Source organism: Cloeon dipterum, chromosome 3 (genome assembly GCF_949628265.1).
Source record: "Cloeon dipterum chromosome 3, ieCloDipt1.1, whole genome shotgun sequence".
Classification (NCBI taxonomy): domain Eukaryota; kingdom Metazoa; phylum Arthropoda; class Insecta; order Ephemeroptera; family Baetidae; genus Cloeon; species Cloeon dipterum.
This window is the reverse complement of record NC_088788.1, coordinates 26,283,115-26,300,476: the sequence shown is the minus strand read 5'-3', so window position 1 is coordinate 26,300,476 and position 17,362 is coordinate 26,283,115. Positions and strand designations below refer to the sequence as shown.

The window sequence follows — 17,362 nt, the reverse complement described above, 5'->3', positions numbered from 1 at the left end:
TATATCAATACTATGAATGAAACAAGATTTTCAATTTCTTAACTCTTAATGCATTAAGACGAAAACACCTTCAATATGAAGCAACCACCACTCCAGAACTACCAAGAAGTGTGAGTTGATCACCGAAAATGTAATTTTCCTCAGGCACAATTTACCATTAAAATAAATTTTTAATATATTTATAATAATAAAAGAACACTATAGAATATTAAAGATATTTTTAAATTATTGATAAATATAGAAAATTTAAGTTATTTTGAAGAAACTAAATCTCAATTCACCAGTAGTTGCATAAACCCTAAGTGTTCGAAGCCGCCAACAAATGGCGCCACCGTAGACTCTTGCTTTTAAGGCACTTCCGCTGCGATTTCAGACTCAATCTAGTTACTGTGCATTCTTCAATTAATATGCTTTTTTTGACTTGTTGAAAACCAAAAAAAGCAAATTAATTGAAGAATGCAAAATAGCTAGATTGAGTCTGAAATCGCAGCGCAAACGCCTTAAAATCGCTTAAAACAAAAATTTTTAAGAAAGTCTGTGGTTGCGCCATCTGTTGGCGGCTTCGAACACTAAGGGTGTATGCAACTGGTCAATTTAATGTTAGTTTTTAAAAATACCTGAATAATTTTTTTCTGTCTTCATACTAGCAGTTTTATTCTTTTTAAGGTTTCTTGACAAAGAAAATAATAATATTTATTATTTAAACTATTTTGGGACATGCTTTAATGGTATCACGCTTAATCTATCGAGACAGAGAGTAAAAATATGAAAAAAATAATTTTGTCGGCTTTCCAGGGGGTGGTAAAGGGTTCGATGGGGGTGGGCACCCTTCATGATTACTTGCATTACCTAGGGGAGGTCATTACGTATCAAACGGTGTGCGGTTTTTGTAAATGTGACCCATAGAAGCTGAGATTAAGCGGAAAACGTTTTTTTATGTATGATCGGAAGACCCGGGAAACATCGACCCTAAACACTCAATTCGAAATTTCTCGAAAACGAAAAAAGCGTGTCACCAATTTTTTATATGTTGTTACCATGGATATGAGGCACATTTTGGCTATTTTGGATTTTCAAAATTTTATGTACTTGGGTGTGGAATTTTTTGAAAAGTTTGACTCCAATTTAGTGACCTTGACCTTTGACCTACGAAGTTGGTTATCGTGGGAAAGTTAGGCATCAAACGTAGATCATTTTGGATACCAAATTTTTGTGTTTACTACAAACAGAGTCCAAGTTACAAATCGCCTAAAACATCACCTTTTTCAAAAATCTCAAATTTTGAACCCCTGTAAAATGGGCAATTTTTGGAATTTTGACCTAATATTTTAGGGTTCAACTTAGATCCCCTAGGGCAACATCTCCACCGAATTTCATCAAGATCTGAAGACCACTTGCCAAACAGTGGTTCATTTTATTTGGATCCTTCCCTCAATAATTCCATTATTTTTTTTTTGTTATCACAATAGGCTTAACTCGTGTATTGTAGGCTTTGTGTTTGGAAACGTTTCCTATTGACATCTCGCTTTACCTGCTTCATGGTGTGCAATCCGCGCAATGACCAAAGCATTCAGCCCTCATCGCATCAAGGGGGGTTCGAAAATGTCAGCGTACGGAAATTGAATGGAGATAGAAAAGGAAGAATTGCTCCTGACCATTCAAAGGTATTTTTCTGATGACCTTCCAAACCCTTTTTGTGTGTGTGCTCCTGAAAACATCCTCTCTATTTATAAAATATTTATCTACCAATTTTAAATTAAATTAGATTTTCAGAATCGTTAGTTGGTTTGAAAAATAATGGTATAGTAATAAAATGGCTTCTTCTGATCAATCTTTTTTTATCAGCATTGCTTCAGTAACACACACATTTTAGACCGGCTGTCATAACCAGTTTTAAATTTATGAAATGTCACAACTCGCCCTCTGACAAAATTTGTGGGCTTGAGTTTTGATCCAAAGTTTTAGTCTATACGTTATGAAATAACACAAGATGCCTTTTCTCTTCTAAATCGATGCGGAAAATAGCCTTACATCAAATCTTATCACAAACGACTATATTATGGCTGAGATCAACTTTTGAAAGTGGAAATTATATACCAAAAGCGAGATAGGCTTCCGCGCGGAGAAATTATGGTGCAGCGGCATCGGACAATGAGTCAACGACGAACGAACGGGTGCAGAGCTACGCGAATTCGCGAATGTTGCCCCCAGTGGCGGTGAGAATAATCAGATCGAGCGCGGAGAGTAATGCCCGAAAGTCATTAAACCCGTGACTGGTGCTGCGGCGTGTCGCCTAATTATCTAATTGCGATGCAATAAAAATAATAATAATTTTCGCAGTGGCCTTGTGGGGATGAGAGGAAGGGATGGGTGCTTTGGCCTCTCACACTCAGAGAGCGCGGTGGAAGAACGAACGGGGAGCGCGCAGCAGCAGCAGCAGCAGCTTCTGTGTAATCGCTTTTATTTTTTCGTGAAACCATGGTCCCACCATCCTCTTTGTGGATTGGGATAGGTTGGAAATGAACGCGGCAGTGTGTAGTCAGTCTACATGAAACAGGCAAGCATCCTCCGGGGTCAAAGACCCGGCCCGACGCTGATTGGACGCTGCGCGTCACGTGACTATCGCATACAGCCGGCATAAGAGGGGAGTATAGGACCCAGGTTGTCGAAAATTGCTCAGTTGCGATCAGAGCTCGAGTCTCGCAAGCACAGCTGTCCGCCCTGCCCGCACAGTTAAGGCCACACCGGCAGCCTCACGTCCGAGCCAGCGACTAAGAAGCAGGCAATCACGTTCGCCCGCGCCCAATACACCCCCTATGGAACCCGAATAGCCGGCACGCAGGTAGGAATCCCGAGTCCTATTTTCGCACGACGAACACGTGAAAGTCGCTCCGACCTCCGACAAGCAGGCCGCACTTGTCGTAGGACCGGCGGAAGCGGAATCAGCGGGCCCGCGGGGCCCGTCCGACCAGCCGCGGCCCCCGGGGGCAGTCGGCATGGCCTGCCACTCGGTTTTGGCGAATTTTCGGCATGTTTCGCGGCGCCCAACGCTGCGGGTGGACGTGTGTTATTGTGCAGTAGAGTCGGTTCCCCCTCCTGCCGGCCGTCTCCCCGACCTGCCTAACTCACGGCAGCGTGAGCAGGCTGCCAATGCTAAACTTGCGTTTGTGAAACAACCGGATCGCGTCTAACCTTTCTCCTACACTCGTTACTTAAATAATAATAAACAGAGGAGCACGCGCGGCTGAAATTCGGCCCAATCCCATCCTATTAATGCCGAAAACCACCGGCCGAGGCGAGAATCAGAGCGGCGTATTTTTGTGCCGCTTAAGTGATCGGAGCTGATCTATAGGGCTGATATGCCCTTGGGGCGCTTCTAGAAATCAGGAGAAGCTTCCGCGTTTGAAACGCTCAAAAATACTTCTCCCCTCGAGGCAACCTTTTGTCGTGCTCCACGTGCACAGGGTTGATAGTGGATTTTTTACATGAAACGAAATTGTTAAAGGATAGAGACAGCAATTATTTCAATCAAAGAGTGCATAATTATTCGCAAAACCTTAAAATCCGCAATTTTTTGCAATTTGGTCAAAACATAAATTTCTTTTGCAATAAAAATTGCAGAATTCGCAATATAAAATGTGTCACAACAAAGTGTGCAAATTTCGATAGTGTCGATGCACTGAACTGAAATAGCATAACAATTGAGTTGCATAAGAGGCAGGGGTGCAGCAGCAGCGGCTGCGGAGGCCAATGCCAGCGGCGGCGGCAAGAAGTGCATTGCACTGCACTCTGTGCCTCAGTCGGAGCCAGCAAGCCGTATGCGATGATGCACTTGCACTTTCCTCTGCATTGATTCGCAATATGCACTGTTACCCGACGCCACCCCTGCCCGTGGTCCGCGTTTCGAGCGCCGGCCCCGTCGGCACGGGGCCGACCGGCGCGGGTGCCGAAAGCGCCGAGTCGCCCGCCGAGCAGCGCTGCTCGCTCCCAAAAGGTAATTTTGCAATGTTGGGGTAGGCCCTGTTCGCCGATGCACCCAGCTAGCCGAAATTGTGCGCGCGCCCTCGCGAATTTCGGCTGGGCACCGCGGCCGGATCGGGAAATGGCCCGTCCCGAACGCGCCTGCCGCGGTCCGCGTGAAATTTCGACTGTTGCACCGCGGTCGATGCATGCGAATACATTGTTGCTAGGTCGGATGCACCTGTTTGACCCACTTGTCCGAAAATGCGCCCGGCCCCGGGGACGGGCGTGCTGTTCGCACCGCCTAATTTTTCCGATGCGTTTAACGGTACGCGCGACCCCTTTCTGTCGACGCTTCGGCCGAAATCCGCGAAATTCCATCGGCCCCTGACGTCATGTATCCCGCACCGAGATATATGCGCAATTGCAGCTCGCAATTGCAGCCATGTTAATTGTGACGTTGCACCGAGTGCACTCGGCTAGTCAAACGCACTTTTCCTCGGCACGCAGGTGCACTTTCCGAACGGAAAGTGTTGCACAGTTGGAAAATAAAATATTTTTGGCTCGTTTGTCCGAATTTGTTCGGCGAGGACGTGAGCACCTGGTGAACTGGGTCAATGCACTCTGATAACCCCTTCCTCCCCTAATTCGCTCCTCGAGCACCACTGGCAGCAATTCGGTGGCACGGGTTGACTTTAACTGTGTTGTGCTCTTAGGGAGCCTCTGGTCCTCGAATTTGTCCATTCTTTATTCTCTTTCGGACCGAGGAGGATTTTCGAAAAACGCAGTTGCGCCGCTTGGCGTACGCGTCGGTGCAATTGCAGCCACCATTGCTCTTCTTACGTCACTAGCAAAGTGGAACTCTTGGGAGAGTGAACTTTTCGCGCAGTTCCACGATTTTCACCTTCTCTTGATTCGATTTTGTTTCCTCCGGAGCCCCTAGGTGAGTTGACCTCGGCCCAAACGGCCCACGTTTCGAATCGACACCGATTCGACAAGAAATGGCGCCACTCTGCCTCAAACTTTCCAAATAATTCCCTCGTGCCAGTCAAAGTGCATCGTACCGTTTTCCTAGCGGCGAACACACCCCAGCGAGGTTCAGGATTGGGCATCAACCCGGTCCCACGCTACTGGGCCCACTTGAACCGACTATCTCGACCATCGCAGCTTGTTCTGGGCCAACCCGTTTACCATTGTGCGATTTATATATTTGAACCTTTGAAATTGCGTACAAACAATTTGTGCTGTGTAATGTACGAATTCATTTTCAAATTGCGTCGCCGAATCGGAAACTATTCCGCCCTTATCATTCGAGCGAGAAATACCGCTATCGACCCTTATCTCTTGTTCGAAGCATTGTTTCTGTTTGAAACGATTGCCTGTTGTGCCAAGATGCAGACTTTTCGTGCAAACCGCAGATTCCCAATTCAACTCGCAGCTGCGTCATCATCCCTTGGCGCCGGGTCATTGACACGCGGCTACTGACTCTCGTCTCAGATCTCGATTTCACTCGGTTGATGCAAGGATACAATCGCTCATACTCGCCCGAAAACGCCTTTTATCCCTTTTCTTAGTAGTTTCGGTGAAAATTTCTGCACCTTATTCACGAACGCATGGTTTTTGTGTTTTCAGATGGCAGCGCCCTCCTACAATCCATACCCTGGAGACCAAGCCGAACTCACCAACAACCTGCGCCTCGAAAGGTGCCAGAAGATGCCGACCAACGGCCACCACCAAATGCAGCTGGGCAGCATCGGCAGCATCGGCGACTTGTCATTGAGGTACAACAACAACAACGACTTCTACGGCAACGGCACTCCAGTAGGCAATCTCGCCGTCGGCGGCCTCGGCAGCATCAGCCCCGAGAACAACGACGGCGGTGGCAGTCTACTTGCCGACCTGCTATACTCCCTCAGCAAATCCACAATATCTGCCTCGCCCAGCCCGCCCACCATCGAGCATGGGTACTTGCGAGATTTTACTCAAATCGTGAGATTCCCTCTGTGTGCAGCTTTGATGGAAAATACGGCCGCGTTGGAATTTCGTGTGGAAACTTCAACGTGCGCGTTTTCTCTAAAAAGCTTTGCCACTTGCTCGACTTTGGGGGTTGCACGGCGGAATGTGTTTTCCTTGCTACCTGAGAGAACTTATCATGTTTTGTAATGCTTTTTATTTTCCTTTCTCTCTCTCTCTCTCTCTCTCTCTCTCTCTCTCTCTCTCTCTCTCTCTCTCTCTCTCTCTCTCTCTCTCTCTCTCTCTCTCTCTCTCTCGATAGCAAGCAACAAATCTCGTTTTTTTAGTTTCAACATTCCATGGGTCAAAAAGTAATCCCTCCTCCCGACATTTAATTGCTACACAACGACAAAATTTCTCTCAAGCATTTATGCCCAGTAAAGCTGGGAAATTTTCTAATGAATTGCTGTGACTTTAAAAATAAATAATGTTGTGCGATTATAGCCCATCGCTGTTAACGTATTTTCCGAGCCAATTTTTACGAAACTAGGGTTTCCCCAGTCCATTTTTGTCAATCATTAAATTGATTAGCCCTCGCTTTGCATTCTGGAGATAATGGTTGTCCGTTATTTCCAGCAGAACCCCGAATTGTGGGTGCGAAGACCGGCTATCGTATCGTTGTCAGGAATGCAATGAGTTGTTGTGCGAAAACTGCATGCAGGCGCATTATAAGGTTCGTGTCACCAAGGAACACACTATAAAGCGCATCAACATGCAGGGCTCGCTCCCCAGTCCTGGAGATTCGCCAGATAGTCTCAGGTATTGGAAGATACAAAATCTCAGTTAATTGTTGTTGTTTTTAAAGTGATTTAATCTGGAATTCAACAATGTATTAATTGCACTTTATTGAAATCAAGTTTTTACATTTTTTCTTTTCAACCTTTCCTGACCCATGTTCCCTCCCATAATATTGATATTGAACCCTTTTCTTATTGATGCACTAAAATACACATAAATTTGAGCATAACATTTGTAGACCATTTAACTAATCGGCTAGCGTTCAAATTTGTTACAGTTTTAACATTATTAAATGTTGAGCAGTAATATGAATCAATTAACCTGATAATTTTCCGCGATTGCAGTAGCTTGGCGCAATCCCCACCACCAATGGCAATGGGAATACCAGTAGCACCGCAGTCGCTGATTGCAGCAAACAACCCTAACTCCACACTGATCCAAAAGACTGAAAAAGAACTGGAACTGGTGGCCGCGATGTCCAGTAGCATTGATCAAAGGAATGCAGTAATCATTGCAGAAATTCACCACGTGTTTGAAACAGCTAGTGAGCACCTCGTTAAGAGAAAGGAGACTCTTTTGGCACAAGTAAATCGAGTGGGCCAGGCCAAGCACAGCGCACTGAACTTTCAGGTTGGTGTTTCATTTGTTGTAAATTGTGTAAACTCACCAACGACCTTTCTCATAAAAGCGCTCAAATTTGATTATATTGTGACCTTGGCAGAATATCAGGAAGTTAAATGACCGCAAGCACGTTGAAAGTTGCTTCCAGAAACATAAATTAATTTGAATTTGAAAGTATAATGGGTCAGATATGTTATTGTTCTTCCTTGATCACATTCAGCGATTTAGCCAAAGTTGCAGTTGTTGTTTGTAGGAAAAACTGATCGCGAATCTTTGCAGGCCGATTCTCTAAGACTGCATCTCCGCATGTTAAACGGCTCCCCACCAACCCCAAGCTCAACTTCGCCAACGACTGCAGCACCCGTAATCTCGAGGCCTCTGCCTTGTTTGCCGTGCGAAGACGACATCATAAGGTTCAGTTCGTCAGATTTGCAGCCGCTGCTTGACTCGATCAGCATGTTGGGCCACGTGGCGAGTTCAGGATGCGCCGACCTCACGGTGGCCTCTGGAGATGGCTTGAAAAGAGGCATTCGCGGACGACTTGCCACTTTTACTGTCAGGTAATATATATTAACGAGCTCTCAATTTGTTGTGAACCAAATTTCTGATGTTATTTATTTTTATATTTAGAGTGACAGACCACCTTGGGGTACCCAGGAGGAGCGGACGGGATTTAATTGGTGCCATTGTAACAGACAAAACTCATAGGTAAAATTTGTTGTTCATTGAAAACACTTAAGGAGCGACGAGAATATGTTGGCTGCATTTACAACTCGTTTTTTAAGAGGATTTTAATTTGCTCAATGGCATGTTAATTCATCTCTGCTGCGGAAGATTTAACTAACCATCTTTTTTACTGTTGAACCTAAGGCTGGATTGATTTAGCCAAAGTAGCATTGACGGACAGTAGGTTGTTTTTTTTATTAATTTTAAACTGAGGGTGAATCTATGCGTTGCCATTGTTTTATTCGTGATTTGGTATTGGATATTAACCAACAAAAACTTAAATTATTATTCATTTTATGATTCAACAAAAAACTCAAATGAGTGAATGAGCCATAGAAATAAATATCTACCAAAAATAGTCAAAACCTCGAGCTCACAGTTTCCTGCTGTGTATTTAAGCTAAGACGCTGAGGGAATTTTGAAATGCCTAATTTTTCGGCATTGAATTTTTAGGACGTCGCACGCTGATGTCCAGGATCAAGGCGACGGCAGCTACCTTGTCAGCTGGGTGCCTCGAAGGGAGGGTGTCCACGAGATATCGGTCACCCTGCGTGGCAGACCGATACGCAATAGTCCGTTCCATCCCATAGTACGCGTTACCATGTACCTTTGACGTACCTTTCTCTCAACAAGAGAAATGTGTTCCAGGTTCGAGCTGGCCGCGACTACTTTCTCGTCGCAAAACCCTACGTTATGATTGGCCAGGAGGGCGATGGCCAAGGTCAATTTTGCAGGCCCTGGGGCGTGGCTTGTGATAAGGAGGGACGTATTGTCGTTGCTGATCGCTCCAACAACAGAGTACAAGTTTTTGAGGCTGACGGAACTTTCCGACACATGTTTGGTGAACATGTAAGATACAATTTATCAAGATATTTTCCTAATGAATGGCAAAAAAAAATTCCTGACGTAACATCAAGCTATGCTGCACATAGGAAGAAAAGACTGCTCAACCTCAGCAGAATTTTCAAATTAACGGAAGAGCAGACTTGTCCTCAGTTTTGTCGAGCTTGAAAATTGTTGCAGGCAAGCACAGCTAATGTGCAGCACAGCCACCTTAACACTAACTTGTCCTTTATTTTTTATTTATTTTTTTTTTGCCATCTGTTACTAACACTATTTTTGAGGCTAACCTCCCTCTCTCCCTTTCATAATTTTCCTTTTCTAAGAAAAATACTTTTTTAAGTAAGATGTTAAATAAAATTTGCATTTTGCAGGGTCCCGGTCCAGGACATTTCGACCGGCCTGCTGGAGTTGCAGTCGACGCCCAAGGGCGAATCATTGTTGCAGACAAGGACAACCACCGCATTCAGATCTTCTCCTTTGAAGGCGTTTTCGTGCTCAAGTTTGGAGAGAAGGGAACTAAACCTGGCCAGTTTAATTACCCTTGGGATGTCGCGACTGATGCTGATGTGAGTCACTTTTTTCGTCTGACTGATGACTGAATCGCGACTGACTTGATTTTTACTTTTTTCCAGTCGCGAATCGTTGTGTCCGACACGAGGAACCACAGAGTTCAACTTTTCGACCGCCATGGAAACTTCCTGAGCAAGTACGGCTTTGAGAGCTCCTCCAACATGTGGAAGCACTTTGACTCACCGCGTGGGGTGTGCTGGGGGCCAAACCGCAGTGTCATCGTTACCGACTTCAACAACCACCGGCTCGTCGTCATAGAGCCCAGCTTCTCAAATGCCCGCTTCATCGGCGGCGAGGGCTCAAATCCCAATCAGTTCCTCAGGCCCCAGGGCGTCGCGGTGGACGAAGAGGGTCATATCATTGTTGCTGACTCGCGCAACAACCGTGTGCAGGTGTGTGGCGCTAAGTTACCAAATTAAAATGTTTTAAACCGCCATGCGAAATCATTTTTAAGATTTTTAATCACTACCTCAAGCTAGAAAACACTATATTTTTACTTTTTCAATCAAAGCTTGTTCAATGATTTTTTTAAATCCTGTCATCAAATTATATTTTAAGCTTCAAAATACTGAAATATGCTATTAGGAAAGTATCTTACAAATAATTGTGTAATGAAATCACCTGGATTTTTGCAGATCTTTGAGCAGAATGGCAGTTTCCTCTGCAAGTTTGGCACTTCAGGCACCCAACCTGGAGAGCTGGACCGTCCCAGTGGCCTCTGCTTATCGCCAAACGGAAAAATTGTTGTGGTCGATTTTGGCAACAACAGGATCCAGGTATTTTAACTTGGAAGCACACACACACACACACACACACACACACACGCACTCCATCGTGCAACAATTGAAATTTGGCGACTCTTCTTTTTATATTTAAAGTGGAATGATACTGGGCAACAATTGAAAATTATTTAAATTGTTGGATGCCTTAAACAATTGACCGATAAACAATTTGTTCAACAATTTGCAATAATAAAAAAATGACCTTCCTACAATAAAAATTCAAATTTTGCCAATTTTCTCCAAAATTTACAGTGCTTGAATATATTTTCTTAGCATATTCCGATTCCTCTCGTCGAGATCTGTCCAACGGTGTATGCCACTTAATGGGGAAATTCTTGGTTTTGAAATTAAATCGGATTTCAAGTAAGGAGACAGCCATTACCATTTGAAAAGCACGGTAACTTTCCAGCCAATTTTCTCAAAAAATTACAGCGCTCCTTAGGTCAATTTAGGCTCTAACTGAATCCTAAGGGATGAGTTTATGCATTGGCAACAAGCATTTTCTAGGCTTTTCCAGTATCATTCCTCTTTAACACTCACAACACGCGCTATATCTCATACGTTTATGGTTACTTTTTAGCACGAAAGGAAATTTTTGTAATGGAACAGCATTGTACTATCAACTGCTGCCATAGTTGATGGATGGTTTTGGATGAAGCATGCGAAAATGAATCCAAGTCATTTCTTACTTCTTTAATTTCTAGATTCGTAAAATATTTTTAAAAGTTAACTTTTTCCTAAGTACACACAACACATGGAGAGAGTGGTGCAAGCAACCACTCATTTGAAATAATTATGTATTTTGTTCTGTTACCGTTTGCAGCTGAAAGCGACAAAATTCGTTTATAAGAATTAAAATTCATTTGATATTGATTTTATTAGTGAAAACCCCTTGTCCACCACACTGTTGACGTAAATTTTGTTATAGAATTGTTTCAATTTTGAATATCAGCTTTGCAAGTTGGACCAGTTAAATCTTGATCCCGTACTTCAAAAAGTATTTAAAATTTGATCGCGCAAATTGTAAAAAATAATAATACGTGAAGTTTGTTATCAAGCACGTTGACACTGAGAGCTAGCAAACGGAAAAGAACTAATTGGCGGCGCCAGACGGAGTCCGGCGCTTTTCACACATTTTTATGAGCAATAGGTGTAACATTTATAAAATTACGCAATAGACAAATAGTGGTCATTGATTATGATGACGTGCTAGGCTAATAATTTCTTATGTGGGTTTTTATTCACCGGTAGATATCCATGAAAACATTCGTACAAGGCATGCATCAACTAATGTAATTTTTGAAGCTTGACCACTTTGGAATCGTTTTAGATTATATTTCATTTTAGTAATTTGAGTCCCGTGTTATGCTCTCAGTTATCAATAATTATTTTCACTTTGGTTCAATCAAATTGGATTATACCACATAAGCTCAGGATGAAATTATTTGTTCGTTCTTTTGTCGATTGAAGAAATTTCAGCATATGTTGTAAATAACTATGATTTTAGATTTAGACACCACTGTGCGAGGTGACAATTATATTTATTTAATTATAATCATTACCAACTGTATTTTAGTTTAGTTACAACAAGCAAAAGCGATGGTTGACTCGAAATCAACTACTTTTTATACCTTTTCACTTAAGTGTCGCAGTTCCATTTAAGCATTAATTAGTCTAACTACAAGATTCCTACTACCATTTTTCAATAGGGATAAAACATATGAATATGAAAACAGGGGCCCGTGGCTTCGCAAAACACACATAAACAAACACTCACACTGACACTCTCATTAGCAAAAGAAAAAAAAACAACCAACGTACAAATTTTCTGCAAACATCGGAAAATGTAAAAATATCGGTGCTCACGGAAAAATTATCACGTGGATGAAAATTTCGATCCCGGGATGAAACGTTATTTTCGATCGTTTCCTAATTAATTTTATCATTCTCCGCGCGCATACAAACAGAAGTATTACATAAATCAGGCAGTGGTCAATTTAAAAAATTGATTGGTCCGGTGGATCAAAAGCTTCGTCCCCAAATAGGACGACTAATTTTTTTCTACGCCGTATTGACCGACGGTTATACACTTGATACAAGTTGAACATAAAACCGTTTGTCGCAGGCCGTAGTGGGAGTCTGGTAGTTTCTTCTTGATGAATTTTCACTCACTCTTTCACACACTCAACAACAACAATAATATTTTAAAAAAAAAAACACACACACACATACTATGTAGCGAAATAGCAAAGATAGAAAACACGAAATCGCGCTGGAAAGATCACTCCTGTAGGTCATGATTATCGCTTTTTCAACAGATGCGAATCACGTGCGTGTGAATGATTGAACGAATTTCGTTTTCAGCCCAGAGTTTTACATATAAATGTGTTAGCAATAAATTAGATGCGCATCATGAATGTGAATGCGATTGCGAGAGAGACTGATTGACTCTATTTATTAATTACATACATACTTATAAATGTGGATTTAAACCGAGACAGAAAGTACTTTAACAATATGAAATATTCTTATTCTTCTGCTCTTTAAGGAATGCTAGAGATATACAAATATAATTTTGTTCAACTATACTTGAATCGCGCTTGTTGTTTTCTATTATATCGATCCATTCCTCCGCGTAAATCGAGATTTCTTCTTCTTTCGTTTTTTGTATACTTTATGTCTTGTTTTTAAGTTAAGTGCTGACGGAGCGATTGGACTACCTTGCAATTGGCATCATGAATAAGGCGATTGATATTCCCAAGGCAGTTACGATTCAGTTACGTTAGTTTTACTCAAATAAAAAATCACACGCAAGTCCAATGCGCCACATTAAATTCGTAGTTAACAAAAGTAACGCTAAGCGCTTTTTAATGACATTACTATGCTGTTTTCTTAAACAAATTTCCAGAGGTAAATAAGAAAAAACACTGACACAGACACACTTTACAGACGCTGAAACTGATTATTCGAACGGTGAATCAGTGAACTATAAGATTATTGAAAATTTTGAATTTTACCTGTACAACGATGATTGCTATGAGCACTAAGAAGCAAAACGGTAAATTAAAAAGCGGGTTGAGGGCTAGTAAAGAGATAACAAATATCTTTAATTGTATTAGCAGTATCCCCAAGCAGAAATCATTGTTGTCTTTTGTTTAAAACAAATTGACAAAAGATATTGGCAATATTTACACAAATGAGAAGAGTTCTTATATTTTTCCTATCGATTCTTCCATGCAGTATTTAATCCAAAAGTTGTGCGAAAAGAACACTTTCTCAATTACACATACATACACAAACACCGCCTGCTACATAATATATTTAAATCGAGAACAATTGCAAACAATTATTTTTCTAAATCATAAATGGGCCACTGTAGAACCTTATTTTTTGTTATCTTTTGAAGAAATTTTTAATGAAAACATTTTATGTTCCTAATTTGGAAACCTAAAGGGTATAAAATTATTGAGGATTTCATAATATAGGATAAAGTTTCTCGGAGAGACGAGACAAATGCTCACAGCAAAAGTTAATATATAATTAAAACGCACGTATGTATAGTAGAAGACGCTAATAATTATTTTATTGTGTCAGATTCAAGTTCCTTTCATTAATGAATAAATAATAGTTGTTAAGGTATAAGGTGAATTTCAAGTAAAAGAGAATATAGCGACGTTACTTGAGATGTGTGGTTACAGTTTAATTTTTAATCAAAGCAGTTGGCGAATGACTTGTAAATATCGGATCTATTTAAAGTAATAAGTTTAGAACCGCGGATTTTCACTATTCAGAATTCGGCGCTCGAAAATGTCTCAGCCAGAGTTCAGTTGTCGTTATAATTTCATTTTTGATTCTCAGGGAGCACGATTTTCAAAAAAAGTTCGGTGCTCAAAAAAATGGCCATGATTTATTGCAACTCGAGTTATTGACAAGAGGGTCGGATATTTTGTGAGGATGCACTTCTTCTCCAATGAAAACACAAGAACAGACAAGGGAATAATTGATCATGCTAGTAGAGCACGGCCAGGAACTCTAACTTTTGTATTTGTCGCCTTTTTGTTCTTTTAAAATGCCTCGAATTGGCTCTAAAATGTGTGTTTTTATCACAGTGAAAGCAAACTCTTTGAATCCGAAATCTCGTGCTTTACCTCCAGTAAAACCACTCTCATAAAACGTGTAGCGACAGTATAATTATTTCATTTGGCGTTTTCATGCGTTCACCAGCAATACACGAGGAAATCACACGACACGGAAAAACATAAAACTGCCGTTGCTACCATTCGTTAGGACAAACTAACACCACGCAACTGACCGTGGTTTTTAACAAGCTTTTTGCCAAGAACAAAAAGAAAAAAAGACACGAAACAGGAAAGCATGGACGCACGCCGATTGCATATGAAGCTAAACGATACAATATCTGAAAACAGAAAAAACGAACACTAGTAGCTCTATACGTTTTATATGAAATGCATTTTTAACTGAGTCATTTCAAGTTTTTTAATAAAATTTCTGTACTTTCCCCGCGCACTTTTATCATAATTGAGACAAATTCTGAGAGTAGCATATTTTGATCGACCAGCCCCGGTGTATTATATAATAGACGATCAAAAACGCGATTAGAGCATATATATTTGTTTAGTACAAAAATAAAATTATGCCAACTAGATTTGACCAGTGAAATATTTACCTGCCTGCCATCAACGCCACCCACCCCCTTCCACCTCGGACAAATAGGGAAGCTTCGTTTTCCTAGCTTGGGAGAGCGCCCTTGAGCAAGGGCCTACTCCAAAATTACCGTGTAAATAACCTAGTTAACCACAGAGCATCTGATCTTGTTGAATATGAACATTTGCCAATTAACTCAATTTTTATTGGTCAGCAAAAAAACAGCTAGAGGGCTGCAGATTAGAAGTGGAAATTTACAAACCTGGACTCTCAAAGTTAAAGTAGAGCCGCAATCTTCTTAGGTACAGATTCAAAACTTCTCCGGAGACGGGGAATCGGAAGTCAGGGGAGTATAATTTCCATCAGAGCCTTATCTGTACTGTTCCATGTGTGCGCTCTTAAAAGCCAAAACTGCCATAGAAAATTTTTCGCAATCAAATTGAGTTGGTAGGGAAAACGGAAATACCGCGAAAGTAGGCAAGAAGCACCCTTTGAACGCCCTTTTTTCGCTGGACCGAATCGGCGCAGACAAATTACGTACGTAAAAAGTGAAATTAAAATACCTCTTCCTAGTGCTAAACACACACACACGCATGCATGCATATACACATACACACTACATTGATACATAAAAACACAACAATTGCAAAATAGGATACCTGATAAAAACAAAAATTTACTGTACCAAAAACTACTAAACAGCTTAAAAGCGACAACACTCTCGCCCTTAAGAATTAAAAATCTCTAAAGATGTGTATAATTTTATGGAAAAAAATTTTGTCCGCGCCTGTTGGCAGAGTGAAAGTTCTAAAATTCCCGTGAGTTTGAGTACGAGTGGAACATTTGATTCGCTCCTGGCAGAAATTCCCTTTTCACGAACTGTGTCGATATTTGTTGACCCTTTTCTGCACTCACTTGGCAGAGCGAAGTGGAGTCAGATTTGTTTCTTTGAAAGCTAGCGAAAAATCGTGTTGTGAGTGAACTGCGGAGGAATTTGAAAAATCCCTTTAAACCGTGCATGCAGTTTTAATTTAGCTTTCCTTGTCTTCACGTGAAAGGCAGGAAAACTCGACTGCTTGAAAAGTGGAATTTTGCTAAACTATAGAGGGTGAAATGCTGTTATTTAAGCCCATTGAAAATTTAAATCACCCTCCTAGTCTATAAGTAAAAAATTAACTTATGCGAAACCGGTTTAATACTTCCAATGAATACACACATTTAGAATGATCGGTTGTAATTTAGGTGTTAAAACATTTTTTGTATCATCTTTCGTGTAAGTTATTTAAAGTAAAATCAAACTCAGCTTCACACACAAACACATTTGAGCAAACCTCTTCATAATGCCACATGTCATTTCTATATATTATATATGCAGAAATACTTCATTTCTTTTTCTATGATTCTAGTTATTAAATCGTATACTTAAATGAGCTCAAAGCTGCTTTCATTGAATAATTGGAACTATACGAAGATAAAGCAAATTGATGCAATTTGTGCAAGGTGTATACATTATTTTGTTACAACAAATCGACGGTTATTAAAATATATATTCAAAGCTCATTTTCCACGAATATGAAATGTTAAACATGAAAAAAAACACACATACCTACACAAAAACAAGTTAGGTGTCAATGATAGGAAGATGTTGTTTCGACTCTGACGCGCTCGTTTTGATTATAATTGTGTCGTTCATCTCTATCGAATTGCACTTTGTAGAAAATTTAAGCATAGAGATAGAGGAATGTACAACTCTGTAATTAAGGTACTTTGGATGTAAACTAGATAACGTACCTAGCGAATAATTGTAATGAGTCTGCCGTCATCAACCGTGTCAGTTCTTGAATGTGTACATACTAGAAACATGAATAATAAAACTGAAAATCAACAAATACATCGTCTGAAAAGCAATCGCTCACCAGACGGACGAGTAAAACGAAAATCTGTGTGCTGGGAAGGAATAATGTTCATTGATCGTCGGTATCACGAGCTGAATCGCTGATACAGTTGTGTAAGAACTTGCGAGGAGAAATTGACCTCCCGTCTCATTGTAAGGGTTTTCCAATGAAATAAAACCAATCTAACTGCTTAGACGACTGCTTTTATTTCCTCTTTTCCACCAAAATATCAAACTTTATAAATAGAGTAGCAAAAAATAATACTTCTATATAGTAATGATTGTTTCAACGACAAGATAAAACGATAAAATGAATAGAAGCGATCGACAAAGTTACCTTTTTGGGTAGGAAGAAAGGAAAATGGTAGAAATAAAATAGCCAACATAATATTTTGGCTTCTTATGTTTTCAATTTTGATAACTATTAAAAATATAACTATACGATAAACCACTCTTATAGGTTTTGTTGCTAATTTTTAAACGCAATAATTCAATTTTATATATCTCGCTCTCTTGATTTTTCAAAAGCTATCAGCTATTTTACTCTTAG

The 17,362-nt window shown here is 40.8% G+C and overlaps 1 protein-coding gene across 2 annotated transcripts; it reads left to right on the top strand.

The window, feature by feature from the left end:
* The first annotated feature begins 2,648 nt into the window (after positions 1–2,648).
* On the top strand, positions 2,649–16,799 carry LOC135938575 (E3 ubiquitin-protein ligase TRIM71-like). 2 transcript variants are annotated; one of them, XM_065482290.1, is made up of 11 exons: positions 2,649–2,842; positions 5,593–5,741; positions 6,550–6,732; positions 7,056–7,341; positions 7,612–7,892; positions 7,963–8,040; positions 8,512–8,647; positions 8,707–8,907; positions 9,273–9,467; positions 9,534–9,863; positions 10,107–16,799. In XM_065482290.1, the coding sequence occupies exons 2-11, from the start codon at positions 5,593–5,595 to the stop codon at positions 10,254–10,256; spliced, it is 1,989 nt and encodes a 662-aa protein (XP_065338362.1). In that variant the 5' UTR covers positions 2,649–2,842; the 3' UTR covers positions 10,257–16,799. The 2 variants fall into 2 exon arrangements, with proteins under 2 accessions (XP_065338362.1, XP_065338361.1); XM_065482289.1 differs by having other exon boundaries at positions 2,652–2,842; positions 5,593–5,924.
* The last annotated feature ends 563 nt before the right edge of the window (positions 16,800–17,362 follow it).

Coding starts and splice junctions, on each gene's coding strand:
- LOC135938575 (XM_065482289.1), top strand. CDS start 5,593: ATGGCAGCGCCCTCCTACAATCCATACCCTGGAGACCAAGCCGAACTC. Junction 8,041..8,511: donor GTAACAGACAAAACTCATAG/GTAAAATTTGTT, acceptor TTGAATTTTTAG/GACGTCGCACGCTGATGTCC. Junction 9,468..9,533: donor ATGTCGCGACTGATGCTGAT/GTGAGTCACTTT, acceptor ACTTTTTTCCAG/TCGCGAATCGTTGTGTCCGA.